Raw genomic sequence first — 26,407 nt, 5'->3', positions numbered from 1 at the left:
AAAACAAAACAAGGAAACATTATGTTATCATTAAATGATATTAAAATCATCTTTTATGGCCCTGATTTTGCCACCAAAGCTTTATCCTACCACCCCTCCCCCCCCAAAAAAAAACAAATTCCTGCATTTCATTTTGAGGGAGGTTTTTTTCTTAATTTGACTGTTATTTTAACCAAAATTATGCCAAAGGGCCTCGTTCAAGTTGCTAAATTTAAAGTGCCATTGATTAGATCCATTCTGGTTCACAAGGACATTCTCCCGAAATAGACTTTTAGCATTTTATAACCCTCCTACATTTTCACAGAAGAGAATCTGGAACACAGGAAGGAATCATTTCCTCACACACAAAATTCATTTTCATCGTCATCAAAAGGCACTTGGTTTAAACCCTTGGTTAAAGCTCGTCTGCACATCCAGTGCGCATCCTCCCCATTATCCTGACACCCAGTTTGAGAACCTGGGTCCTTAGCTTCAGCGCCCTGAATTAAGCCATCTCCCCACCACCCCACCCTCCAAGATACACCACTCACGGAACCACAAAGGGATGCACCCCTCAGCTCCCTGCGCTCAGCACTGCTCTGATTCCCACCTCTTACTGGCCACCAGCCCCTTCAAGGGCGCAGCCCTCCTGCCCTGGCCCTGGCAGCCACTCTGCTGTAAACTTTCTCATCCCTGCACCTGGGGAGGCCCTTTTCCACGCTCTGTGCATGCGTGCTCTGGGCCGATGATGGGCCCCGCAGACAATCATCCTCCACCTTCGGCCAATGAGAAGGAGCGCAGCCAACAGGACTGCTCTGGACCAATGGGCTCCAGCACGCCCAGGGCTCAGGCCACGCCCAGTGGAGGTGCTGGGTACCAGTTTCGCCTCTCCTTCTGGTAAACTGCTTCCAACTGTACAGAAGGAATGGGGATAGGCCTGAAAATGTTTGCTTTGTTGGAGCTAGAGGAAAGGGCTGAGGGTCAAGATCAGGAATGAGGGGCCGCTTTCTGACCCTTCATGGGGGGAGCCTAAGGAGGCCCGATAGAAGGTGATTGATTTTTAAGACAACCAAACAGGCCCGCTGGCGCTCCTGGGAAGCCTTCGACATGGAGACTACGAGGTTAGTGGCTCCTCCGCTTGGCTCCCCGTCCGCCTACAGGGGTGCAGTCCATCCCCAGATGAGTTATTAATAGTTAATAACTTCATCCAACAAGCTCCAAGCTTTATTCCCTCCTTATTTCTAGTCACAACCTTCCCTCCACATGGACTTTCCTCCCTTTCACCTTCTCCTTCTGAAAGTCCACTTCTCCAGGATGCCTTTCACAGGCGCCTCTGCCCTAAAGGTCTCTTCCCCTACCCTTGTTGTTGCTCAGTCGCTTCTTTGTGTCCGACTCTTTTGTGACCCCATGGATTGTAGCCCCCAGGCTCCTCTGTCCTTGGGATTTCCCAGGCAAGAATACTGGAGAGGGCTGCCATTTCCTTCTCAACCCAGGGGATCTTATTGACCCAGGGATAGAACTCAAGTCTCTGCTTTGGCAGGCGAGTTCTTGACGGTGGAGCCACCAAGGAAACCTGCCTCCCCCTCAAAAGGGCAGCCTCAGCTTCTTCCTATAGCAAATCCTGATCTGGATGGCTTATTCTCCTTCAAGTTCCGTACAAATCCACTTTCCTTTGAATTACTACAGTAGGGTTTTTGTTTTTGTTTTTTTTTTCCCCTCCTAAAGTACAGGTTTCAACCCATGGATAAGGAATTTTTAAAAAATAGAATATAAAATACCAAAGTACATCTCCCATAATGTGGGCAAGTGTTATTTGTGACACTAGTTTCAGTTATGAGTCTGTGTGCACACAAATGATGTGGTGGGTTGCAATCGTTAAACATACTTGCTACTGTGAGTCATGGTAGAAAACCTTTGAAAGCAACTGTTCTCTGACACCTAACCTAGAGGCTGCCTAATGCTCTGTGAATGCTCACTGAACAAGCTGATGAGTATGATATGATCCATTTGTTACAACTTCAAAGGTTCCACTTGCAAAGAATATAAAGTAGAATGCCTACTGGAACCCAAAGAAATGGATTCTGGGCCATGTGAAGCTATGGGTCAGAGGAGTAGGAGAGAGGAAGCTGAATATTTACTATTTTATTCCAAAAGACTTTCTCCCCAGTAAGTAACATGTGTCTATATTTAAGGGAGATTAGATACAATTTTGACTTGAGTTCACTGTGGAAAGCTTATCTCGGTCACTGAAAGCACCTCATGATTACAGAGTTCTGAATCTTTGAAATATCTGGTATAGGTAATTCCACCATGACTCATAAAAGCATCTTTCAGAGACACCATGAAAGCCTTTGTTCCAGTTCTTTCTTTGCCCAAGATGCCGCTATGTCCTCTCAATACCCCACCCCCACCGTCTGTAAAAATCCCATTCATCTTTCAAGGCTTAGTTCAAAGGCCACCTTTTCCACGGAAGCCTTTTTTAAAAAACTCGATTTTTCCTCTTTCCCTCCTCCACCACCCACCCACCCTGGTCCCAAATATGGTTTCTTTCACTTCGGGATCACCAGTGTGGAAGCCTTCCTTTTATACATGTGTACTTGTCTCATCTCCACTAGACAATAACACGCACAACTCACGCTTTACTCTTCTCTGCATTCCCTGTGGTAACCAGCACGAGCTCTTGTCTTTAAGAGGTGATCAATACAATGTGTTAAGTGAATAAATGAAAGCAACTGTTACGCCATTCAAAGGGATGGTCTTTATTTTAAAGGCCCTGAGGAATGGCGTACATGCCCAGCAGCTGATCAAAAGCTTGTGGAGAACTAGAAGAAGAGGGGACGAAGGGGACAGAGATGGAATTTGAGAAGGGGCTCGGCTCCTCTAGGCATCTGTCCCTGTAAACTTACTGAATCCCCAGCTCTTCAGGGACTCAGCTCTAAGAATGAAGCTAGGGAGCTGGGCACAGGATGCATGCCTTCACCTGCTCCAAACTCTCCACTCCTGCTTCAAACCAGAAATGGGAAGTAGAAGTGGGAATAAGGGCAGCCCTTCTCAACTTTAAGGTATGGCTGAAAAGAAAAACTGAAACTGCTGTCTGGATGATTCAGGTTCAAAATTTCCACCCTCCCCCCACCTTGAAAAAAAAGAATGGGGGTTTCTGGAGGGGAGGGGAGGAGGGGAAAGGGTGTGCAAGGAAGCAGAGGAGATTAAATTCAACAGTACTGAGCTCTTTAGTTCATATTGTCTCTACAGTCATTTGGGGATGCTTTCAGTGACCACTAGACTAAGCTAGCTCAGGTTCAAAGCACAGTCACAACTAATAATCTCAAATTTGTTTTATTGGAAAATGATGTCCAGCAGTGAAAACACTGTTAAAATCCCATTCTCTTTTGCCTTAGTACCTTCTCCGCTCCCGCCCCGCCCCCAAATAATAGTGTTTTCCTAAAAGGGATTAAAGAAAGAAATTTTTAGTGGTCTCTATTTTAAATTTATATACATTTTATAAGCTAATTCAAATAGGGCAGCAGATGTAATTTCCTAAATCATGGTATTTTGTTTTCAAATCTTTAATTTTAAATTAATATAATTAAGGGATCTGATCTTCTCTTTCTTTAATATTATACCAGAATCTTCATCAAGATTTTGTTTTGTAATAAATTCCAGACCTGCCCTCATAAAATGGGAATACATCTGTAATACTTTAGAAAATACACTGGATTTAAAATCAGAAAAGTTGAGCTTTGAAATTAATGCTTGGTTCAAACATGGCTCCTCCACTTCTACATGTGTGACCTTGGGCAGGTCAGCTAATCTTCCCAACCCTCAATTTCCCAATCTGTAAACTGGGAATAAAAACAGTACTTGGGGAAAAAAAAAAAAAAACAGTACTTGGTTGTTCCCTAAGGTTGTCGTGAAAATTAAATGAGCTAAGCCATGTAATGTACTTAGAATAGAGTTTAAAGATGCTAAGTATGTGCATTGTACTTACAGCGTGTCTGGCTAAGTGTCTGTTAAATGTTAGTTTAAAAATTCGGCTGTCATTTGTTTTATGGTCTCAGTAAAGTCATTCTACAGTTCAAGGCCTCTACTTCCTTATCTGTAGAATGGGACTGCTACCACTTACCACTTCTGGGACTGTTATGAGATTCAAGTAAGGAAACAATGGATATGAAAATGTTTTGACCCACAGAAAGTACTCAAATGTTAGTTATTTGGGGTCCCCTATAAGCGTAAAAGTAAACCATAAACTTAAAAACAGAAAAACGTAAAAGTGAACCAGAAAACTGAGTTAGAAAATAGCGTCCATTCCATGTTAGAAATGTATACTTAAGGAGTTTGGTTTCGCTTTAACTGATCAGAAATATATAAGCTCTTAGAAGATGTAACTTCTGCCTCTGCAAACTAGAAATGCTCCCTCAATCAAGCCAAAGTGTTCTACTATGTTTTAATCAAGAAAGCCTGCACAGTTTCATAAGCCAAAGAGAAACTGATGAATTGAATAAACTCTGACTGCATGTACAGCAACTTAAAAAAAAAAAAAAACGCTTATTTTTTAATTTTTTTAAATAATAAAAGTACTGTAGCTAATGTAAATTTCAAGTCAATTCAACAGACATTTTTTGTGGAACTGTGCTCCAGGTAACTCAGCCAGAAACTAAAGATGCACAGGAAAAAAGAGCTTAGGCATGTGCTGGAAAAGTCACAGATTATGACTGATAATTTCAAAATATCCCTTGTAAGAGTCGTAAGGGGGCTTCAGTTTTGAGTCAGCAAGCAGACAAGAAGCCTAAAAACCCACCAAAACAAAAAGTTCTTTCCTTTGACTGAAAAACTGCCTTTTAAAAACAAAAGTCAAGCACAATTTCTATCTCCAAACCTACTGAATTTGTGCCAGAAACCAACATTTCAAAGTGTAAACCTGTAAAGTAATAAGTATCTATAAATGAAAGACTGAAATAAACCCCAGAAGCAACAACACAGTAATTAGCGACTTTTATAGAGTAATAACATGTTTCATATTCTTTTTACACTGACTCTTTGAAGTTTCCAGTGTAATATATAAAACTTTTATTACATTAGGGCCCATCCTTGTGTATTTTATAGGTGCCAGCATTATGCAGAGCAAGCTGCACTTGCTGATCCTCACATCTATTATAAGAAACTGTTTGCTAATGGACTAGCTTTGTGTCCAGTTTAGTTTGTTACACCTGGTTTTAGACAGAGCAGTCACTGGAAGCATGAAGCAAGGGAAACATACACATATCCACAAATCATCTATATGATCTATAAATCAAATAGCAGTTTAGCTTTAAAATTGCACACTGCATATTCATGTGCACACCACTTGCAGTTTTAGACACATGTGAACTCTTTACTGAATTAAAGAAGAAAAGGGAGGGGTGGGGGGAACCAAACCTCAGCTCTACAATAAGCGATTTCCAGAGGCAGAACAGAATGCAGTTAATATGCTTGTTCCACAGATGTTCATTCCGTAAATATTAAACATAACACAAGTTCCTCCAGGAATATGCAGGCAGTAATTTTACCACCTGAATAGGGCTGGTTGGAAACATTTAGGAGATGGGGGGAGGCGGTGGATAAGAGGGATGTGGAAGCAGCCAATGGGATTTTTAACACACCCGAAACTAGAATTAAACTGTTTCCAGCGGCGCTTTACCTACAGCAGCTCCGCAATGTGAGGAGCCGGAGCCACAGAACCCCGAGGGCTACCGCCAGGCCGCCCGCTCCCCAAGCTGGAAGCCGTCAGCGCGGAATAAAGGGACACACGGGGCGCCAGTGGGCTGGAGCTGGGACAGGAGGAGTGTGGCCAGGCGAGGTGTGAAGAAAGAGCCCAAAGGGATTGCGAACCTCGAGGAAATGAGTCTCCCAAGGCCAGGGCCTCCGGAATTCCCGCACGGAGAAGCACTCGCCCCACTGCCCTCGGGTTCACTTTCTGTCTCGGGTGGGAGTGGGTGGGAGAGATAGAAAGGATGTGGCCGCCAGGACCCGGCGCAGACAGGCGGGAGGCTGGAGCATCCTCTAAGGGCACTTGGCAGCAGCCTCAACTCCAGGGGGTCGCTGATGTGAACGACGGGGTGCGCAAATGGAGGGAAGGGAGGTGAGAGGTGCGGGGGCGGGGTGGGGGAACCGAGGGGTGGATCCCCGGCACTAGTGACACATTCTAGAAATCGGTGCATTATCAAGGCTGCGCTCTGCCCCTGGCTCCCCAGATCACCGGCCCCCGGGATGGGGGCCGACAGCACCGTGGGGAGGAGACGGGAAAGGGGGCCGAGAAGACAAGCGGGCGGCCAGGCCTCCCCCTGGGGGAGACGGGAAGGAGCCGGCGCGGCGGGCGCCCCGGACCCTCCCCGCCCCCACGGTGGCTGGTCGCCCGAACCCCCGACCCAGGTGAGGGCGCGCGGGCCGCCACAGTCTCCCCTCGCCGCTCGCGCCCGCCCAAGCGGCGGGCACAGGGACTCACCACAGCGACTCGAGGTCCCATTCCTGGAGCAGGGCTAAGTCGAAGCTGTCCATGGTGGGAGGTGTCAGCGCCGCCGCCGCCGTCGCCGCCGTCGCCGCCGCCGCCGAGGATCGGGCCGCCCGCGCGCTGCAACGAAAGGCGCCGCTCAAGGTGCATCCCGGCCGCGCCGGAGGGGCCGCCGCCCGCCCGCCGCCCGCCCCCGGCTCGGGGCTCCCGGCGCCCCCCTCCCGCCTCGGGGCCGGCCGGGCGGCTGGCGGCGGCCAGCGCACTCACCCGCTCGCCGGCTCGCGCAGGCACACACCGCAGAGAGCGGCGCGATCGCCGCCGCCGCCGCCGCCTCCTCCTCCTCCCCTCCACCCCGCCCGCCCCGCGCCCGCCCCTCCTCCCGCCCTCGCGGCGGCCCGGCCCGGCCCGGCCCGCTGCAGCCGCCGCCGCTCCGAGCACGCCCGCCCGCCCGCCTTTCTCCTCCGGGAGGCGCGTGTGCGCGGGCGAGGCCGAGACGCGCGCGCGCCGTGAGCCCCGCGCCGCGCCCGCCCCGCGCGCCCCTGCGCTCCCCGCGCGGCTCCCCCGGGTCCCGACAGCCAGCAGGCCGCGCCGCCCGGCCAGCCCCGACCCCCGCGTACCGCTCCGCGCCTCGACCCCGGCCTCCCGGGGGCGCCCGGCGTGATCCGGCCAGCCCGGCCGAGGGGCGGGCGGCGGCGCGGAGGGTCGGAGATGCAGAGCTAGTCCGGGTCTGCCGCATCTTCTGCCCCGGCCCCGCCCGGCCTCCCCTCAACCCCCGGGTGCACACACTTCTTGGAGGGGGTCCGGTCTTCGCCTGACCCGGCCAGGCGCCTCCCGCCGTGGGCCGGGCGATGGGGCGGCTGCCGACCTGAGTGGGTGCTGGGAGATGCCCTGGCGGCTCCAGGCGCGGAGCGAGTTGGCGGTGCAGCCTGCAGTAGCGCCGTAAACAAACCGCTTAAAATATCGAGCCAGTAAGTTACGTTAAATCAAGGGGATCGGGGATGAAACCTCTTCTGAGGGGACCTGCAGTTTGAGGAAGGTACCCCCATCCCCAGTGCTCCAGCTGGCCCGACCCTGGAAACCCATTTCCTTTCTATTTCTTTCAGGGAAGGGGACAGGCCTCTGGGGGTTGACTGCAAACTTCCAGCCCTGTCTTCTGTCTGACAGAAGGATGACAGAGTGTCACTGTAGCTCCTGAAAAACCAAGTTCTTCTTATTATTACTACTTCCTGGAGTTTAAAGATCACTTCCCCCCTCCCTTGCTTTTGTGTAAGGGCTGAGAAGCCGGCGTCTCATCAGCGCCCTAGCCCTGTTTGTTTCTCTATAGCTGGCCAAAACCCAGAACCTCTCTTTTGTCTCCTGACTCTCCTGTCCTCTTGGCCACAGCGCTGGGAGCCTGGCCCAAGCTCCCAAAGACTTCCTGGAGAGAGCAGTACAGGGCAGGGTAATACCCATCCCTTGCACCCAACCCCCCAAGGCCCTGCCACAGGGAGCCTTCTGGCACGCTCCCCTTTTGTTCATTCTAGACAAGAGGAACCACTGCCTGAGGCTGCCAGAAATCTAGACCCTTGGGTGGCACTAAGTCACAGGATCCCTCCATCTGGAGGCAAGCCTAGGAATCATACCCACCTCACCTCTCTGACCTCTGAATGAGGATTAACAAACTAAGTCTGGAGCACACGCAGGAGAAGAAAGGACCAAGGAGAATTCTTTCCTGTTTGGGGTTGGATTACAAAAACGCTCAACCCCCTGCTGCCTTCCCCCAGCTCTGATGTAGTCCTTCCTTTATTAGCATCCATAACTAATGTGCAGAAGGTAAAACAGTAAAGGAAGGCAGAGTCTGACAGAAAGGAATTTCCCTCAACGCGGGTTGAGGGAAAAGAATTGTTATTTTACAAGCTGGTAACTCCCAGCCCCTAAAGACCTCCCTCATTAGTTGAAGGTAGTAACAAGGCTAGGAGGAACAAAGGGAATGCGAATATGGGGGAACACATAGATGTGAAGCACTCTTCCCAGGACCCAGTCGAGGGTGTATTTGGAGAGACTGGGAGGGAGGGGGGAATCTGTCTTTTCAACGTCTCCTTAGCATAAGCCTTGTTGCAAATGTTTGCTCTGGCAAAAGTGAGATGGCTGAAGCATCCAGACAGTGTTCCCAGGAACAAAGGCTGCGCGGCGGCCGGAGGCTCGGGGGCCGTTGTTGAGGGTGGAGGAGAGCTCAAGAAAACAGCCCCGCTCTGGAACAACTGCAAGTTCCACTCCCCAACAAGAGGAGCGTCCTGTTCCTGGGCTAAGGGCTGCCGGCTGCCTGCCGGGAAGCTTCTCCAGAAAGACCTCCCACCCTTCTCAGGGATCTGACTTCCCTTCCCTTCCCACACGTCTGTTTATACAATGGAGGAAGACTGAAGAACAAACAGAACCATGTTTACTGGGACTCCCATCCTGGGCCTGAGCTCAGGATACAAAATTGCCCTCACCATGGAGGCTGAGGATAAATAGAGGGTCCTGGAAGAGGGAAAGGAGAAAGCCCTAGAGCTGGCAGAGTGGTTCCCTCATAAAAGACCTCGCCACCCCCTCCAAAGCCACGGAGGAATGGGTAGATAGATTTCTATTTGAATTTAAACATGGAGTCTCATGCTAATACATGGGTAAACTTGGGCCTAAAGCAATTTCACCGTGGGTACTGGGCATTTTTTTCTTCAGGACTAGCTCATGTTTTCAGTCTCAGGCCTCTAACATAGGGGACGTTACATGAACACTTTTATTTCCAGTTTTTGTGTATAGTCTCCAGTGGGACAATAAGGCCTTCTGAAAAAACTCAAATAATATTGTATCAGTAGATGCCAGCTTTGCTAAGTTGTCATGGAAAGAAATTTATATTATTCACAGGTAAAAATGTAGAACAGTTAATGAGAGCCTTTATAGGGTGATCTTATTATTATTTATCAGGTTTATTAAGCTGTTCTTACTATCCTCCAGCCAGTGGTATGTTTGGTACACATGTCACTTATGTCAAAATGTTAAATCCTTAATAAAAAGCACCAAAAAGTGTCAGAGGGGCAGGGGGAAGAGAGGGGGGAGGGTGGTGCTTGGACACCCTGGGATTCAAATGCCAGAACTAAAAGGGAGGATGTTTTTTTTTTTTTTTTTGTAAAGGAATAAGAGATAACCTAAGTTAAAAATAAAAATAAAACTGGTATTTCCTATGAAGCTGATATAGTTTCTGTGCAGAGTAAAGGCAGTCAGGCTGGAGGGACTTCTCTCCTCTGGAGATAAATGAGACACTACTACAGAAAGCTCAACAAATGTGCCCAGCTTCAGAGAGCAGCTGAGAGAGGCAGCTACATGAGAGGGGCTGCTGGCATCCTAGGTCAGGTTTGTTTGTTTAGGCCACATCTCTGAAGGAAAAGGATTCAGAAATGAATCCTACTCAGTGTGGGGCAGGCATTCAAGGGCACTTAGCTAGGGCCTCACTCACATTCTGCCAGCCTGGAACTGGAAACCTCCTAAACAGACCCAGAAACAAGTCTGTGGTGTCCGACTGAGATCACCTTTTGGATACGGATTGAGAGAAGAGAGCCCTTACATGGCTTTATTAATTCAGGCCTTTTTCTGAAGACCTGGCTGCAGCTCAGAGGTCTTTTGTGACCAGGTGGGAATTTTCCTTTTACGATTCCACCATTCCGCTGGAGGGATATGCCTGGCCAAAAGTCAGCGGTGCAGGTGGTCCTGCCGGAAGGTGATGGGAGCCCTGCCCCACCTCCGCCAGCACTGTGCTCACCACAGCCCCCCTCCTGCTTCAGCCAGACGGCGGATGGCACCAGCGCTCAGTCTGTGTCTCCTTCCTGAGGCTTCTTGGATGTTTGTATTTGTCTGTAGGGATGGCAGGATCAGCCCTCTAGGCTTTCTGCTTGCAAATGACATGCTAATACGCCAAGCCCCCGGGACAGCTCCAGTTTTAATCCACCTGGGAGCTCAAGAGTCCCCAGGGCTTTCCTCTCTGCTATCTTAGAGTGGCTCTAGCCTGGGATCTAAGGGGCCTTTCTTTTTCTATCTTTTTCATCATTCACCAGGTCCTGAGCAGATGGTGTGGCTGTGCTGGCTGTCATCACTCCTCCTATGTTTCCATGGAAACCTGGGGCATAGGGACCATCTCTGCCTTGGGCTCTCTGGCAGTATCCTCTGGCCCCTCCCCCTTGCCTGCCCACGTTCTGGAGAGTTTGAGAACCTTCTGCCAGGGTCATTTCTGAGATCATCTAAGGACATACTCCCCAGGAATGGTTAAGAACTGGCTAGAAAAGGGACAGGAGGAGAGGGGAGGCCAGTTCCCCAGTTGTGTGGCTGAAGCCAGTTTGCAATGGGGGCATATTCAGACTATCTGTCCCTTTAGCTGGATTCCATAAGGGCTGATTATTGCCCAGATGTCAAAAGAGATGTGCCTAAGCTTGTCTCTGCTCATCAGGCAGCAGATATGTAATGAGTGTAACAATGTTACTGATAGTTTACCTTTAACTGACATTCTACCCCCTCCCTGAGCAGCCTTCTGGATTTTTTTTTAACAAACCATGTTTTCCCTAAGGAACGTACCTTCCTCAAAGTTTCCAACATCCTCCTGCCTACATAATTCACTTATATATCTACTAAGACATTAATTAGATTCAGAAGTCTGTGGAAACAGCAGAGCTGGGCAGGTCAGAGGCCAGGCAGGGAAGAGAAAAGAGTGGGGAAAATGACCCTTGGGAGAAGGGAGGGAAGCAGAGGGAAATTTTTCATGCCATTCAAGTACCAAACAAGACAATTTCAAAATGTGGACAACTACTATAACATTGTTTAGAGAATTAAAGTAGAATTAAAGTCCAGTTAAAGATTACTTTTATTAAAAAAAAAATTTGATTCGGCATAAGAATTCTATGGATATATGTCTTTGGTGTTATTCAGTTGCAAAGTTGTATCCGACTCTTTGCAACTCCATGGACTGCAGAACTCCAGGCTTCCCTGTCCTTCATTCACCTGGAGTTTGCTCAAACTCATGTCTATTGAGTCAGTGATGCCATCCAACCATCTCATCCTTTTTGGTATTAGTTGCTCCTTATACATCTGCTACAAAAGACTATTGTGTCTGAAGCTCACCACAATTTTTTTTTTTTAAAAAGAAACAAAGCATGTATACTGAAAATGAAAATGCAGACAGAAAAAGCATAGGCGATTCAAAAAGTGGATCAGAAAAGTCATTCCTATCATAGATCATGTATTTCACACCATGCTGACCTACTTGGGGGATAATCCCATTATTTGTGATACAAGAAGATCCCTTGGTACTGCTAACAAGAGCCAACCGTCCTGACTTAAAATTTAATATTCCCACTGGCTCTTTGTTCTGCTTCTTTGAGATGTGCACTGACCATCGTGTAAGACTCAAGGACTCTAAACCTTTGAGAATGTGTGCATGCAACTCTTTGCAACAATGGCACCCCACTCCAGTATTGTTGCCTGGAAAATCCCATGGACGGAGGAGCCTGGTAGGCTGCAGTCCATGGGGTCACTAAGAGTCGGACACGACTGCGCGACTTCACTTTTACTTTCCACTTTCATGCATTGGAGAAGGAAATGGCAACCCACTCCAGTGTTCTTGCCTGGAGAATCCCATGGATGGAGCAGCCTGGTAGACTGCAGTCCATGGGGTCGCACAGAGTCAGACACGCCTGAAGCGACTTAGTAGCAGCAGCAGCAGACTGTAGCCCACCAGGCTTCTCTGTCCATGGGATTCCCCAAGCAAGAACACTGGAGTGGGTTGTGATGATCTCCTCCAGGGGATCTTTCTGACCCAGGGATTGAACCTGCATCTCTTGCATCTCCTGCATTGGCGGGTGGGTCCTTTACCACTAGTGCTACCTGGGAGTATGGCCAACATTTCTATATTATGATACACTGGATTCTATCAATTCTGTGTATTCCTCCTAAAACCACATGAGGTATGTTACCATTGTTTTTGTTTTACAGATGAGTAAAAAAGAACAGCTATGTGTTACAAACCAAAGAACAACAGATTGGATCTAGTGATCAAGGCTGGGTTGGACATTTTTGTCTCTGACAGCTCTAAAATGTTGGAGTTCTATCTTCAGCTGTCCTCCTGAGCACTGCCAGACAGGAATCTCTGGAGGACAGCAGGGGAGCCATAAATCTTTTCCTGTTTAAATGGAGGACCTCCTCCTTGGTTTAAACAAATCTCAAGGTGTTGGCCTGTTCCCAACAGGAGCACCTGCTGTTTAGTTAGGTGTTGACAGACAGCAAGAGTAGCGTCTAGGAGAAGGAGATGCAGCTTAGGTCTGAGGGGAAACATGGTAAGGAAGTCATGACATGACTGCATGTCAGACTCTTCTCTGTGGCACCAGAGAGCATTCAAGTGTAGAGCTAATGATGCCCACAGAGCCTCAGAGGACACTGAGGTCACAAGTGGGCCAGTTCTGGCTCATGTCCTAAAGACAGAGAAATTTCAAATATATGTTTTGATAGTTAAACATTGATGGGCCAAGGACAGCAATATAAGATCCTCACAAAGTCTATCAGGTAACAGCATCTCCAAACCTCAAAGTTCATAGCAGAAGTGCTCTCATCTGGAAATAGAAGAAACAGAGAGAGCAGGGTACCTCACTGGGAGCTTGGGACAAACACGTGATGTCGGTCACTGCTAGTTGCCTACCCGATATCTATCTGCCCCCTTTTTTACTAAGAAAACCTAAGTTTGGGGAAGTGATGAGCCCATCCAATAATGAAATAATTATATTTTCTAGTCTCTATCACAGCAAGAACTGGGCATGGAACACAGCTCAAGCCAATGAGACATAAGCCTAAGTCGGCTGGAATTTCTTTTTTTTTTAATATAAATTTATTTATTTTAATTGGAGGCTAATTACTTTACAATAAGTCTGGAATTTCTTGGCAAGTTTCACTTTCCTGAAGTAGGCAGACTTTTACCCTCTAGGTCACTTCTTTCTTCGTTCTTCCAGAATGCAACTGAAGGCCTGAGATAGAGGAGCTGCCTTGCACCCTGCAGGCAAAACTCACAAACTAAAGTTGGCAGATCTGAAGTTAAAAGGAGGCAATGCCCTTGTTGGTTTCTTCACATAATTGTGCCATCTTTGAACCACCACCTAGCTCAAGACTTTTGGGGACAAAACAAGACTCTATTTGGCTGAGCCACTATAATCATGTTTTGACTGTTACACCTAGCTCATAAAGAAGTCATGTTCCCTCCAGTGTGCTCTTCACAGGGCCCCTTATGGCAAGGTCTATGAGATGTCCCAGACCATGTGCCCCAAGGGCTTCCCAGGTGGCTCAGTGGTAAAGAATCCACCTGCCAATACAGGAGACACACAGGAGACTGGGGTTTGGTCCCTGGGTCGGGAAGATCCCCTGAAGAAGGAAATGGCAACCCACTCCATTATTCTCACCAAGAAAGTCCCATGGACAGAGGGGCCTGGTGAGCTACAGTCCATGGGGTCGCAAAGAGTCGGACACAACTGAGTGTGCGCACACACACTTGCCCCAAAGGCAAAGCCTATATTTTCTCTCTTAAATGCATTCTTGCCTTCTGGGTTCACTCCAGTTGTAAGAAGATCAATTAACAAGAAACCCACGCAGCCTCAATTGTCTGAAGACTGATTAATCCAGCTCCAGCATTTTTTTAGTATTCCATATTAATAATTGTTTCTTTATTTCCATGTTATTTATTAACCTGGTTAAGTGACTGTTACATCCCTCATAGGGATACTGGAAGATCTCATTTCTGGAAAATAGTGTAGGAACAATAAGAGTCAGCCTTTCCTGTGTCCTTGCCACATATACAAAAAATATGCATGTTTTAGGCTCTGCCATTGTTTCTACCAATAAACTAATTACCACTGTATGAAGCTGATTTACTTCAGAAGGAGTTCAGAAAAACAACTAATTAAGAACAGGATTTTGAAATATAAACTGTATTACAAGGTTAGAACGCTATAATGAAATTGTAGAAGCTTGGAAGTCGGGAGGAGCCATGGAGGCTCTCTCGCTAACCTCCACCCCCAGGCAGGAACTCCCTCTCTGTTAGCCCTGGTGTGTTCAGCCCACTCAAGGTTTCTAATGATGGGCAGTGCACTCTCAAAAGACTTCCTATTCTGTTTTTAATGGAGCTTAGCTCTGCCTGAACAACATTCTTCTTTATATTTATGAATCCCAAATTGATCTCCCTGCAACTTCCTAGCATCTCACCAGCTTACAGTAAGCACTCAGTTACAGCTCAGCTCCACTGAACCTCTCTCGGTCCTCAATACCTGGAATTACTTGCAAACTCAAGTAGTTTTCCTTGGCACCTTTGGCAGAGAGAGCTCCTTGTTGGGCTGGGAATCCCTTACAATGAAGGGGAGCCAGTCTGTAAGAAGGAGGAAGTAGACAGGGGTGAAAGAAACTCCATCTTCCTTCACCTGGTTGTTGGTTTCTTGGAAGAAGGGAGCTTCAAAAGGCAGGCGGAGCCACGAGCAAGAAAACAGCCACTACAAGAGAGGGAGGCAGGAAACTTTCCAAAAGAAAGCTACATCCCTGCGGGTTTTTAAGGAGGAAGCTTCACAATGAGAAGTAGAACATGGGGGCCCAAGACTCTGGGAGAAGGGTGCGAGCGAGGCCAGGAAGGAGGCCTCAGGGCCAGACCCACCCTCCCGTCAAGACAGCAGCTCTTTCAAGAGCTAGTTCCCAGTGTTTTTCCAGAGTTCCAACTCTCCTGTGACACATATTGTAATTCCATATACTTGGCACAGATAGTTACATTTTTATGAATTTAACATTACTTTCTGTCACTCTCTAGACAACAATATGAAGTTTATTACAGCATAAAGGGAAATTCATCCTTTTGGGCCCAAGTGAGTGGCAGCCCAGATCCCCACACTGTCATCTCTGTTATCCTTCTCTGAAGGATGCGACCTCAAGTCAAGGATGGGGTTACTTAACCAAGCCCAGGTCTTGGGCTCAGGACCCAAGACAATACTCTGAATGAGCACATAAACCATTTCAGATATATATGTATATATTTTTTTAACCAAACAAACATTATTAAGCATCCAGTACATGCCAAGCAGTGGATTAAGAAATAAGGAGAGAGACTTCCCTGGTGGTCTAATGGCTAGAACTCCGTACTCCCGATGCAGGGGGTCCAGGTTCGATCCCTGGTCAGGGAACTAGATCCCACATACTGCAACTAAAAATCCTTCATTGCCACAACTAAGACCTACTGCAACCAAATAAATAAATGTCCTTCTGCTCAGTCATGTCTGACTCTTTGTGGTCCCATGGACTGTAGCCTGCCAGGCTCATCTGTCCATGGGATTTTTCTCAGGCAAGAGTATTCGAGTGGGTTGCCATTTCCTTCTCCAGGGATCTTCCCAACCCAAGGATCAAACCCATGTCTCTTGCATCTCCTGCATTGACAGGTGGATTCTTTACCACTAGTGCCACCTGGGAAGACCAAATAAATAAACAAATAGCTTAAAAAAAAAAAGGAGCGATTATATTATAAGATGATTAGCCGTATGTCTAGGGAAGTGCAAGTACTCAGGGAGATCTTCTAGAAAAAATGACTGACTCATATTCTAAGTCAAGAACTGACTCATCCAGAATAAGGTGTGTGGCAGAGGATGGAAGAGGTCTGTGTGCCACGCTGAATCACCTGCTATGACACAGGTATGCCTTCAAAGCTATCGGAGCAGGACCAAGGGGGTAATGAGTCCTGTCTGAGGCTCTCGTAATGCAGAAGCTAACATGTGGGTTGGGTCTAAAGGAACGAGAGTCAAAGTGTAGCTGGAAATGATGAAAAGCATTCCAGGCAGAAGGAAAAGCACAGGATGGAGCACAAAGGCAAGATGCACGTCACATTCTGGTGACAGAGGAGGTTCTGTGTCATTAAAGTGTTGCTTTGGGAAGGAGGGCTGGAGCAGTCTGCATGTCATGTTCAGGGTGGGAGCAAAAGCAGAAGAAAAAGGCGCCAAGGCCAGGGCAAGAGATTAGGGCCAGGTGGTGAAGCGCCTGTTCGGCTGTTGTGAAAACACTGTAAGTGGGCAGGAAATGAACATCAGAGATTCAGTAAAGCAGCGCGCATACACCCAGCTGCTAACCCAGGGGGATAACTGAGAATCGAAAAGAGGAAATGGTTTCTGAGAAACCAGAGAAAGTATTGCACAGAGCACTCAGCTCGGAGGCTTTTTTTTTTTTTGCTATAAAATCGAGCAAGCCCTTCCTGCGGCACAGGGTTGACCACATCATCTGCAGGGCCCAGAGCAAACTGAAAATGTGGAGCCTCTTGTTCATAAATGATGAAGAATTTCAAGATGATGAGAGGAGAGTATTAACCCAAGTGCAGGACCCTTCTAAGTGTGGGGCCTTGTGTCACTGCCGAGGTCACAGCCCACAAAGCCAGGGTTGCTGAAGTAGTGGTGCTGAAGGGCACCTTGTCACTAATGGGGTGAGTGTTGGGAAGCTGCATCACAAGGCTGGTTGAGCAGCACATGGGGAGGACAGTCTGCACCACAGTACTGAAAACATTCAAAGGAAGATAATCCGAGCCATGCACAGCAACATGTGATGGGGAGATCTTAAATTAAAAGTAGTCTCAGGACGTCTCTAGTGGTCCAGGGGTTAAGGCTGTCAGTTACCACTGCAGAGGGCATGGGTTTAATCCCTGGTCGGATCCTGCATGCTGCACAGTGCAGCCAGAAAAAGTACTTTCAATTTATAAGTGAGTCCTCACAAAGGCTTCTGTTGGCTAGGCAAGGGACGATAGAGCTGTTAGGGAAACTGAGGGAAGGAGGAAATTGTTCTCCAAAAGAAAATAGTAATAATAGGAGTACAGGAAGAAATGAAGAGCTTGGCTAGAGGTGGAAGGAATGCAGCTTAAGGGAGTAGAGTTTGGGGCAAAGACAGAAAATGTAAATGGGATTTCAGAATTTTTTATGATATGATATACCCAGCAAGTTTTAAATAAAAACCTGCAATGCTCATCCAAGCTTAGGAAAAAAGAGGTGAGTGTGTGTGTGTGTTGGGCGAGATGATTTTTAAACCCAGTTGCAGATTAGAATCACCAGGGAGAGTTTGAAGAGCCTCTGAATCAAGGGAAGCCATCACACAAGTGGCCCAGAGGCATCTCTTCCGGCCCTGGTTCAGGCCTTTTTCTGTGGTAACCCTGTCATTTCCAGACCTATTTGTCTCTCTTTGGGCCAGGTGCACACTTTGAATAACTACAGCTTTATAATAAACTTTGATGGCTCCTAGAGGCAGCTACCCTCACCTTGTTCTTCCTTAAGACATTCTTCTATTCCTAGTTCTTGGTTTTTCATCATTGCTTCAGAATCAACTTTTCAAATTACATGCACACTCACACAAAAATCCTCTTATCATTTTTACAGAAAATGCTTCGAATATATAGATCTGTTTGGAGAACTAATACATCAATAATACTGTCTTCTGATACCTGAACATACTACATTACTCCGATTATTTAGATTTCCCTTTATTTAGATCAGTAATGTTTCATATTCATGTCCATAGAGATCTTGCATATCATGTGTTAGATTTTTTCCTTTGATTAAACTAACCTATTTATTCTAATAATTTGTCTGTAGCTTTATTTCCTATGTACATGATAATTCAGCAACATCATCATGTGATTTAGGGATGGCGTTTTCCCAACCACTGCAATCCTTACACCTTTATTTCTTTTCTCAACTTACCAGCTAGAATTTTAACTACAATGTTGAGTAGAAACAGTAATGGTGGGCATCCTTGTCTTATTCCTTATTTCAAACTAGGGTTTTTTTAGTAGATCCTTTATCAGATTAGGGAATTTTCCACTTATTCCTACTTTGTTAACCTTATAGCTATTAATTTTTGTTGTTTGTTGAAATCATGAGTTGTAGCTGAAATTTATAAAATGTTTTCTTTGGCCTGTTGTATTATCTGACATTTTTTTTCTATTGATGGTTAATGTAGTGAATTACATTGATTTTCAAAAGTCAAACCAGCCTTGTATTCGTGGAGTAAAAACTCGGTGGTAATACATTACTTGCTATAGATTCAATGTGCTATTTTTTGTGGGGGAGGGGAATTTCTGCACCAATGGTCATGAGTAAGTGAGTAAAATTTTCCTGTTTTGAAGTGAGCTCGTTAGCTTTTGCTAAGAAAGCCCTTGGGAACGAACTGGGGACATGTACCTCTTTTTCTTTTTATTCTCTGGGAAAGATGGTGTAATCTTGGAATGATTTCTTCTTTAAGAATTTAGTGGCATTCACTAGTAAGTCATCTGAGCTTAGACATTTCTCCGAAGGAAAAATTTTAATTATGGATTTGATTTTTAACAGTTTTAAGTCTACTTTCTGTCAATTTTGGTAAGTTGCTTGCTTCTACAAAGATATCATGGAAATCATGAAAAACTTCAAATTGAGTGGCATATTCATGATGTTTCCCTATTTGTTGTCTTTTTAGTAGCTGTAGGGTCTGTAGTTATTCCCCTTTTCATTGCTTACATTGCATATTTATGGTTTCTCTCTCTCTCTCTCTTTAAGTCAATATCACCAGCACTCAATTTTATTATTTTCACAGAACGGCCTTTTGTCTGTTTTGATTCCTCTTTTCTACCTCATTCATTTCTACTCTCATCTTCATCATTTCCTTCATTCTAATTTATTTTATTTTGATTTGCTGTTTTCTTCTGAATTTCTTGAGTTGGATGCTTGGCTCTGGTAGTTGGTCTTCCTTCTCTTCTAATATATGTATTTAGTGCTACATGTTTTCATGTAAGCACATTTAGCTGCATTCTATAAGCTTTGATGTATAGAACTGTCATTATCATTTAGCTCAAAGTATTTTCTAATTTCCATTGTGATTCCTTCTTTAACATGCTAGTCACTTAGAAGCATATTTCTTTGCTTCCAAACATGTGGGATTATCTAGTTAACATTTAGCAGTTGACTGTGTTTCAGCTGCACTATGATTGCAAAAATACTCTAGAATTCTGATCTTATGAAAATTTTTGAGACTTACTCTCTGGTCTTACATATGATCAATTTTGTAAATACTTTCTATGTGCTAGAAAAATATGTGTATTCTGCTACTATTGATATAGTATTCTCTCTCTAATACATATGGGCTTTCCTGGTGACTCAGTGGCAAAGGATTATGAAGTTGTTTGCCAATGAAGGAGATGCAGGTTTGATCCCTGGACTGGGAAGATCCCCTGGATAAGGAAATGTCAATCCACTCCATCTAATATCCAAGTATTCTTTTCTGGGAAATCCCATGGACAAAGGAGCCTGGTGGGGCTACAGTCTATGGGGTCACAAAGAGTCAGACATGACTTAGCAACTAAACAACACTATATATATGTATATATATGCATATTTATGTAATATCATGTTTTCTAATATTATTGTTCAAAGTTCTTTATCCTTATTGATATTTTTTCTGCCATTATATCTAAGAGACACATTAACATTTCCCACTATAATTAAGAATTCACTTGTTTCTTCATATAATTCAAGTTCTGCTTTATATATTTTGAGGCTATGTTTATTAAATGCATAAATATTTAGGACAGTTATATCATCCTGGTGAATACATCTTATTAAAAGGATGATGTGTCCCTCTTAATCTCTAATGATGATTTTTGCCTGAGAAGACATAGATAGAAAAATACTGCTAAGACTAGTATCAAAGAGCATACCACCAATATTTTCTTCTAGGAGTTCTATAGTTTCAGGTCTTACATTCAAGTCTTTAATCCATTTTCAGTTGATTTTTGTGTATGGTGTAGGGTAGTAGTCTAGAATCTTCTTTCTGAATGTGGCTTTACAGTTTTCCCAAACATCATTTATTGAAGGAACTATCTCCATTGTATATTCTTTGCTTCTTTGTCATAAATTAATTGTCCATATATGTGGGGATTTATTTCTAAGCTTTCATTTCTATTCTATTTTTCTGCTAATACCATGCTGTTTTGATTATCAAGGCTTTGTAATATAGTTTGGAATCAGGGAGTATGACTATCTCTAGTTTTATTTTTTTCTCAGGGTTGTTTTGGCTGTTCAGGGTCTTCTGTGGTTCCCTATAAATTTTAAGAGATTTTTTTCCTATTTCTGTGAAAAAATGTCCTTGGATTTTTATAGAGATTACACAATCAAAGTGTAATTAGTCTGTACATTCGTTTAGGTAATATGGACATTTCAATAAATGTTAATTCTTCTAATCCATGAGCACAGTGTATCTTTCCATTTATTGTGTATTCTTCAGTTTCTTTCAATAATGTCTTATAGTTTTCAGTGTACAAGACCTTCAACTCCTTGGTTAAATTTATTCCTAGATATTTTTTTGTTTTGGTTGTGATTCTAAGTGGAATTATTTTTTTGATTTCTCTTTCTGCTAGCTCATTATTAGCATCAAGAAATGCAGAAGAATTCTGTGTGTTGATTTTGTACCTGCAACTTTTCTGTATTTGTTTATTTCTAATAGTTTTTTGGTAGAGTCTTTCGGGTTTTCTGTATATACGATCATGCCATCTGCAGATGGAGGTAGTTTTACTTCTTTCCCTCTGATTTATGTATCTCATGGCTTCCTCTCACCTAATCGCTATGGCTAGGACTTCCAGTTGAATAAAAAAGAGTGAGCAGTCTTGTCATATCCCTGATCTTAGAGGAAAATCTTTCAGCAGATGGACCCCTTAAAAGAAAGACTGGGAGATGGGTGACTTTCCCTGCTCCATCTGTGCTGAGTCCTTGGGTGATAAGCCGCAGTGAGTGCCTATGTGTCCATTAATAACCTCAGTAACCTCTTCATTTGCCATATCCATATGAGATCCATGGACACAAGATCCATTGGTTTTCAGAGGTAGGTGTTTGGGGGACCTACCCCTTGGGTGAGAGTCTGAAAAGTTGGGGTGCTAGATTTAGGGTTCAAACCCTTTGCTCCTTAGTGATAAACCAGGAATGTGGAGTTACCACCAGACTGTACGATGCTATGCCAGGGGTGGGGTTTACGGAAGAGTACATCTTAAAATTTCCTCATGTTTCAATGTGGATATTTTCTCATTTGCTGATATGCAGGAGTCTCTCAGATAGTTTCCAAATTTCTTTCAGAGGTAATCGCTCTGTGTATATCTGTACATTTGGTGGAGAAGAGTAGCCTCCTATATCACCATCTTGATCAACCTATTTTACCTTTATTATTAAAGGATATTTTGCTAGGTTTACAATTCTAGATTGACAGCTTTCCCCCCATCAACTTAAAGATATTATATCACTGTCTGTGGCTCTGTCTTGTCTGTTTAAAAGTCAGCTGTCAGTATCACTTATTCCTTTGAAGGTAAAGCCTCTTTTTCCTCTGCCTGCCTCTAAGATTTTCTTTTTTGCTTTTTCTCTCAGCAGTTTTACTATGATGTATATAGAATGTGGGTTCCTTTTTCTCTATCCTCCTTGAGGTGCTTAAGACATATCATCTGAGTTTGATGTCTTTTAAGCAGTTTTGGTTCATTCTTAGCCTTTATCTCGATAGCGTTTAGTTATTGATTTTGACTTGTCCTCTCTTTCCTTTTCTTCTGAGACTCCAATTTCATGCATGTTAGAATTTCTCACTGTCATCTCTTCTACTGTCTTTCAAAATTTTTTGTCTTTTAAATCTCCATTCTGAATATTTTCTTCTCATGTATTTTCCAGTTAACTAATTATTTCTTCAGTGGTGCGTAATCTGCCTTTTAAGACATTTACTGAGTTCTTGATGGAAGTATCATGTTTTTTGATTCTAGAGTTTCCATTTGATTCATTTTCATAGTTTCTCATCTTCTGTTAAAATTCTCCATCTTACCTGCTTTCAATTTAGACATCATAGTTATCTTAAAGTTTGTATCTAATGATGTCTTTATCTGGAGCCCCTATAAGTATACTTCTACTGTCTATTTTTTTCTGCTGACAAGTCATTCGTATTTTCATAGCTTCTTATCTAAAGTTTTTTTTAAATGATGGACATTGTATTTGCAAAATAATTTTCAGAAGTAATTTGAGACCTACAGTGATATTATTTTTCTCCAGAGAAGTACATCCCTTTCTGCCAGGTTCTTAGGCTCATTAGCAATTTAGGACTACCTTTATATAATTTCACATGCTGGGGAATTTTAAATGATAAAAAAGCACCTTTAGGGGCACATAGTTCCCATTTTGGGGGGTACACTCCTCAAGATTCCAATCCTTATAATGGGTGTTCATTATGCTTAGTTTTTTCTTTATGGACTTTTGTCATCACCTGAGCCCTAGAGGGCTGCCAGCAGCTTGTGTTATCCTCTCATCACTGCCTTCAAAGTTGACCCTCAGACAAAATGTAGTCCTAGACACCACACACACTTCCCTTAGTTTCTGTTTTCTTCTGGAGCATGGCTCTGCAATCCTTCACTTAACTTTTAGATCTCTAATGCCTTTATATTCTAATTATTCAAAAAGTTCTTCCTTCAGATGTACTGAATAGATGCACATGTGCTATGAAAAACAAAGCTATTCTTGGGTTTGGGTAATGTGCTCTGAAAATGACCTTCACAGGATGGCTGTGAACTATCCTTCGTATTATTAATAGTTAAGAGCACAGGATTTGGTTCCAGCAAATCTGGTTCAAATCTTTGTTTTGTTTCTGTTAGCAGTGAGATTTACAGCAATTTAATTAAACTTTCTGATTCTCACTTCTCTCATGGGTAAAATGTGAATGATGATTACAGCGCCTTTGCTGACAAATAAATAGAACAATATTGTAAAGATACAATACAGAGTTGGCATCTAGTGTAAGGACTGATCAAATGGCAACTATTCTTATTCAATATGAATTATTTAAATATTTAATAACATGAGTCAAACATAACTATTTTAGATTTAAGATGGTTACAATTATGGGAATTTTTTTTTCCTCTGGTATTGTATTTCAGAAAGAAACTCTTAGGTCATGTCTCTGGGGTCCTGGAAATACTTGCTTTGTAATTTTTTCATACTCAAATCTCAGCAGTGTTTATGCTGTAGAACTCGGGAACCCGGTGGAATACTTCTTTGCATTGTGGGGTCAATTACAAGCTCCAATTAAAGCAAATCTGGCTTTGCCTACATGTAAGGTTCAAAAGTATACCTGCACGCAGAGATGTATGAGCTTTCTGCTTATGTGTCTACGTTTCTACAACTGCTCCAATTGTTTTTATGCCTCTACCAGTTAGTTTCCTCTTCACCCACAGGTAAGGCCAAAGGCACATTAGCAAAAAGTCCCTATGATGACCCTCTGGGGCCCTGTTGTCCTAGCCCTACTTTTCAACCACTTGGCCTTGTTTTATATGTCCAGAGATTAGCTACTCTTCAGGAGACTATTCCTGCCAATTCTGCCTGTTGGGCACTTGAAAGCAGGTTCATTTAAACATCAATAACTAGGAGTCCTCATTGACCTCATGCTGTTTAATTCCTAACCTAGTCTTGACCCCCAGAACAAAATCTTGTGAAAAGTCAATAAAAGTAGCAAACAGTGTTATGTTATCCTTGGCAGACTTTGCAAAACAATGATAGGGTTTAACAATAGTTCATCACAGGCTTAATAGTTGCCAGCAAGTATTGAGTGTTTACATGCACATATGCGCTCGCGGATGCACAGAACAACCAAATGAGGTAGGCACTGTCATTATCCCTGTTTTACAGGGGAGGAACTATGGTAAGGAGATCCAACCGGTCCATCCTAGAGGAAATCAGTCCTGAATAGTCACTGGAAGGACTGATGCTGAAGCTGAAACTCCAATACTTTGGCCACCTGGTGCAAAGAACTGACTCATTGGAAAAGACCCTGATGTTGGGAAAGATTGAGGGCAGGAGGAGAAAGGGACAACAGAGGATGAGATGGTTGGATGGCATCACTGATTCAATGGACATGAGTTTGAGTAAACTCCGGGAGTTGGTGATGGACAGGGAGGCCTGGCGTGCTGCAGTCCATGGGGTCACAAAGTCGGACACGACTGAGCAACTGAACTGAACTGTACTATGGTTTACCGGGGCAGAGTATTTAACCTGAGGCCACAAACCATCAACCAGGCTCCCATCAGCAACTCCTGGAGTCTAGGTGCTGTCCCTGCAGAATCTTAGGCTGAAAACTGAGACTCAGTGTACCACAGAGGAAACAGCTGTGAAGTTTTGAAGGAATGACCAGAGAATTAATAGACCTATAGTTACTCTGCAGAATTGCTCTGTTAGAATGGGGTAGAATATGCCTTTTTTGGGTGGGCAGTAGAAAAAATGTTTAGTTTTCAAGTACATGTGGAACATTTCAAAATTTGACCATGTGCTTCACCAATGAAATTAAGTTATAAACCAATAACAACGATAACCTAGAAAGAAAGCATAGGAGTACTTTCTAGCAGTGAGAAAATGAGACAAAAATCATAATGACATTAGAATGTTTTTATACTGAATGATAATATAAATGGCACGTGTCAAAACAAGAGGGATATAGCAATACTTTAGGGGAATGTATGTGTGCTTAGTCATGTCTGACTCTCTGCAAACCCTGGACTGTAGCCTGCCAGACTCCTCTGTCCATGGGATTTGCATACCCTTAAATACATTAGAAAAAATAAAGTCTCATACTTTATTTTTAATTGCAGCATAGCTTATTTATACAATGTTGTGTTAGTTTGGGTATACAGCAAAGTGGTTCCGTTATACATACATATATATGTATGTATAATATATATAATACATGCATGTATACATATATTCTTTTTCAGATTCTTTTCCCTTATAGGTTATTACAAAATATTGAGTATAGTTCCCTGTTCTATACACTAGGGCAGTGTTGGTGGATTGTGCTTTTTAAGACTATCCTGATAAGAACAGAGACCTAAGGATCTAATTCAAACAATTAGGTTAGCAAATATCCAAATCAATCCATCAGAACAGGGTGAGAGGATTCTGAAAGCAAAGGAGAGCATCTGGCCATGTAAGTGGTCATGTTCAATAAATAATCCATTAGAGGAGGCGTTAGCAGATCCTGAGAAGAAGCTTCTTAGAGAAACTTACAATGAGAGGTAAGGCTCCTGAAAGTACAGTTGACCCTTGAACAACACAGGTTTGAATCAGTATGTCCACTTAAATGTAGACTTCATTCAATAATGAATACTGCAGTGGTACAGGGCGGGTGGTCTGTTGACTCCATAGAACTGTGGATGTGCAGCACCAACGCTAAGTTAACATGGATTTTCCACTCTATGGAGGTTGGTACCCCTAACCTGTGCACTGTTTGGGGGCCGACTGTTTAAGCCTGTGAAAAATTAACCTTCTAGTCACTGGATTATGTGTTTCCGTAAGATCTCTGACTAGAACCATTTAGCGGGTAACCAGGTTACAGCACTTACCCTCACCAAGGATTCTAACAGCCCAACCCAAGGCCCTCCACACGAGTCTTTGTACTTGAGGATCTTTTACTGAGGTGACATGGAATTATAGTAAGAATAAAATTGCTTAGTGGTCCTGCTGCCCTGACTACTAGTTTTGTTTTATCCCTGTGAATACTTCTCCAACCAGAAGCCTGAAGCCTGGAGGGTGAGGACCCCACCAACCCAAATAGTTCTCTACTACCCCCACTTATCTGAGAGGAGGAAATAAACTTCCCCCTTAACTCTTTTGTTTTTTAAGTCATGCCTTGCAGTTTGCAAGGATCTTAATTCTTAATTCATGGAACCCATGTTCCCTGCAGTGGTAGGGCAGAGTCTTAACCACTGGACCCCAGGGAATTCCCATTCCCCTTAACTTCTTGAGAAAAATTAAAATGTAGCTTCAGAAGATTATCATAAGATTGAAGGGTTCTTCCCTTCACCCCAGACTTTCAACCTAATAAGATGAGTCTAAGTATGGATATGCAGAAGGTGATGGC

General features: G+C 44.1%; 1 protein-coding gene across 11 annotated transcripts in view; it reads right to left on the bottom strand.

Annotated features, from left to right (window-relative positions):
* Positions 1-26,407, bottom strand: part of AFF3 (ALF transcription elongation factor 3) — a 632,195-nt gene that overhangs the window by 579,610 nt on the left and 26,178 nt on the right. For 3 of the 11 annotated variants that reach the window (XM_086327946.1, XM_086327947.1, XM_086327949.1), the window contains exons 1-2: positions 7,084-7,777; positions 6,461-6,586 (exon numbers count right to left, since the gene is read on the bottom strand). In XM_086327946.1, coding sequence (XP_086184072.1) covers positions 6,461-6,586; positions 7,084-7,202 — 245 coding nt within the window. In that variant the 5' untranslated portion in view covers positions 7,203-7,777. Of the gene's footprint in view, positions 1-6,460; positions 6,587-6,733; positions 6,828-7,083; positions 7,778-26,407 lie in introns of those variants that run through there. The other 8 variants (XM_086327948.1, XM_086327951.1, XM_086327950.1 and 5 more) reach the window with 7 other exon arrangements.

This window comes from Bos grunniens, chromosome 11, assembly GCF_055505025.1.
Source record: "Bos grunniens cultivar Pamir isolate PY7600 chromosome 11, Bosgru_T2T1.0, whole genome shotgun sequence".
NCBI lineage: Eukaryota > Metazoa > Chordata > Mammalia > Artiodactyla > Bovidae > Bos > Bos grunniens.
This window is presented reverse-complemented; position numbering and strand designations above follow the sequence as displayed.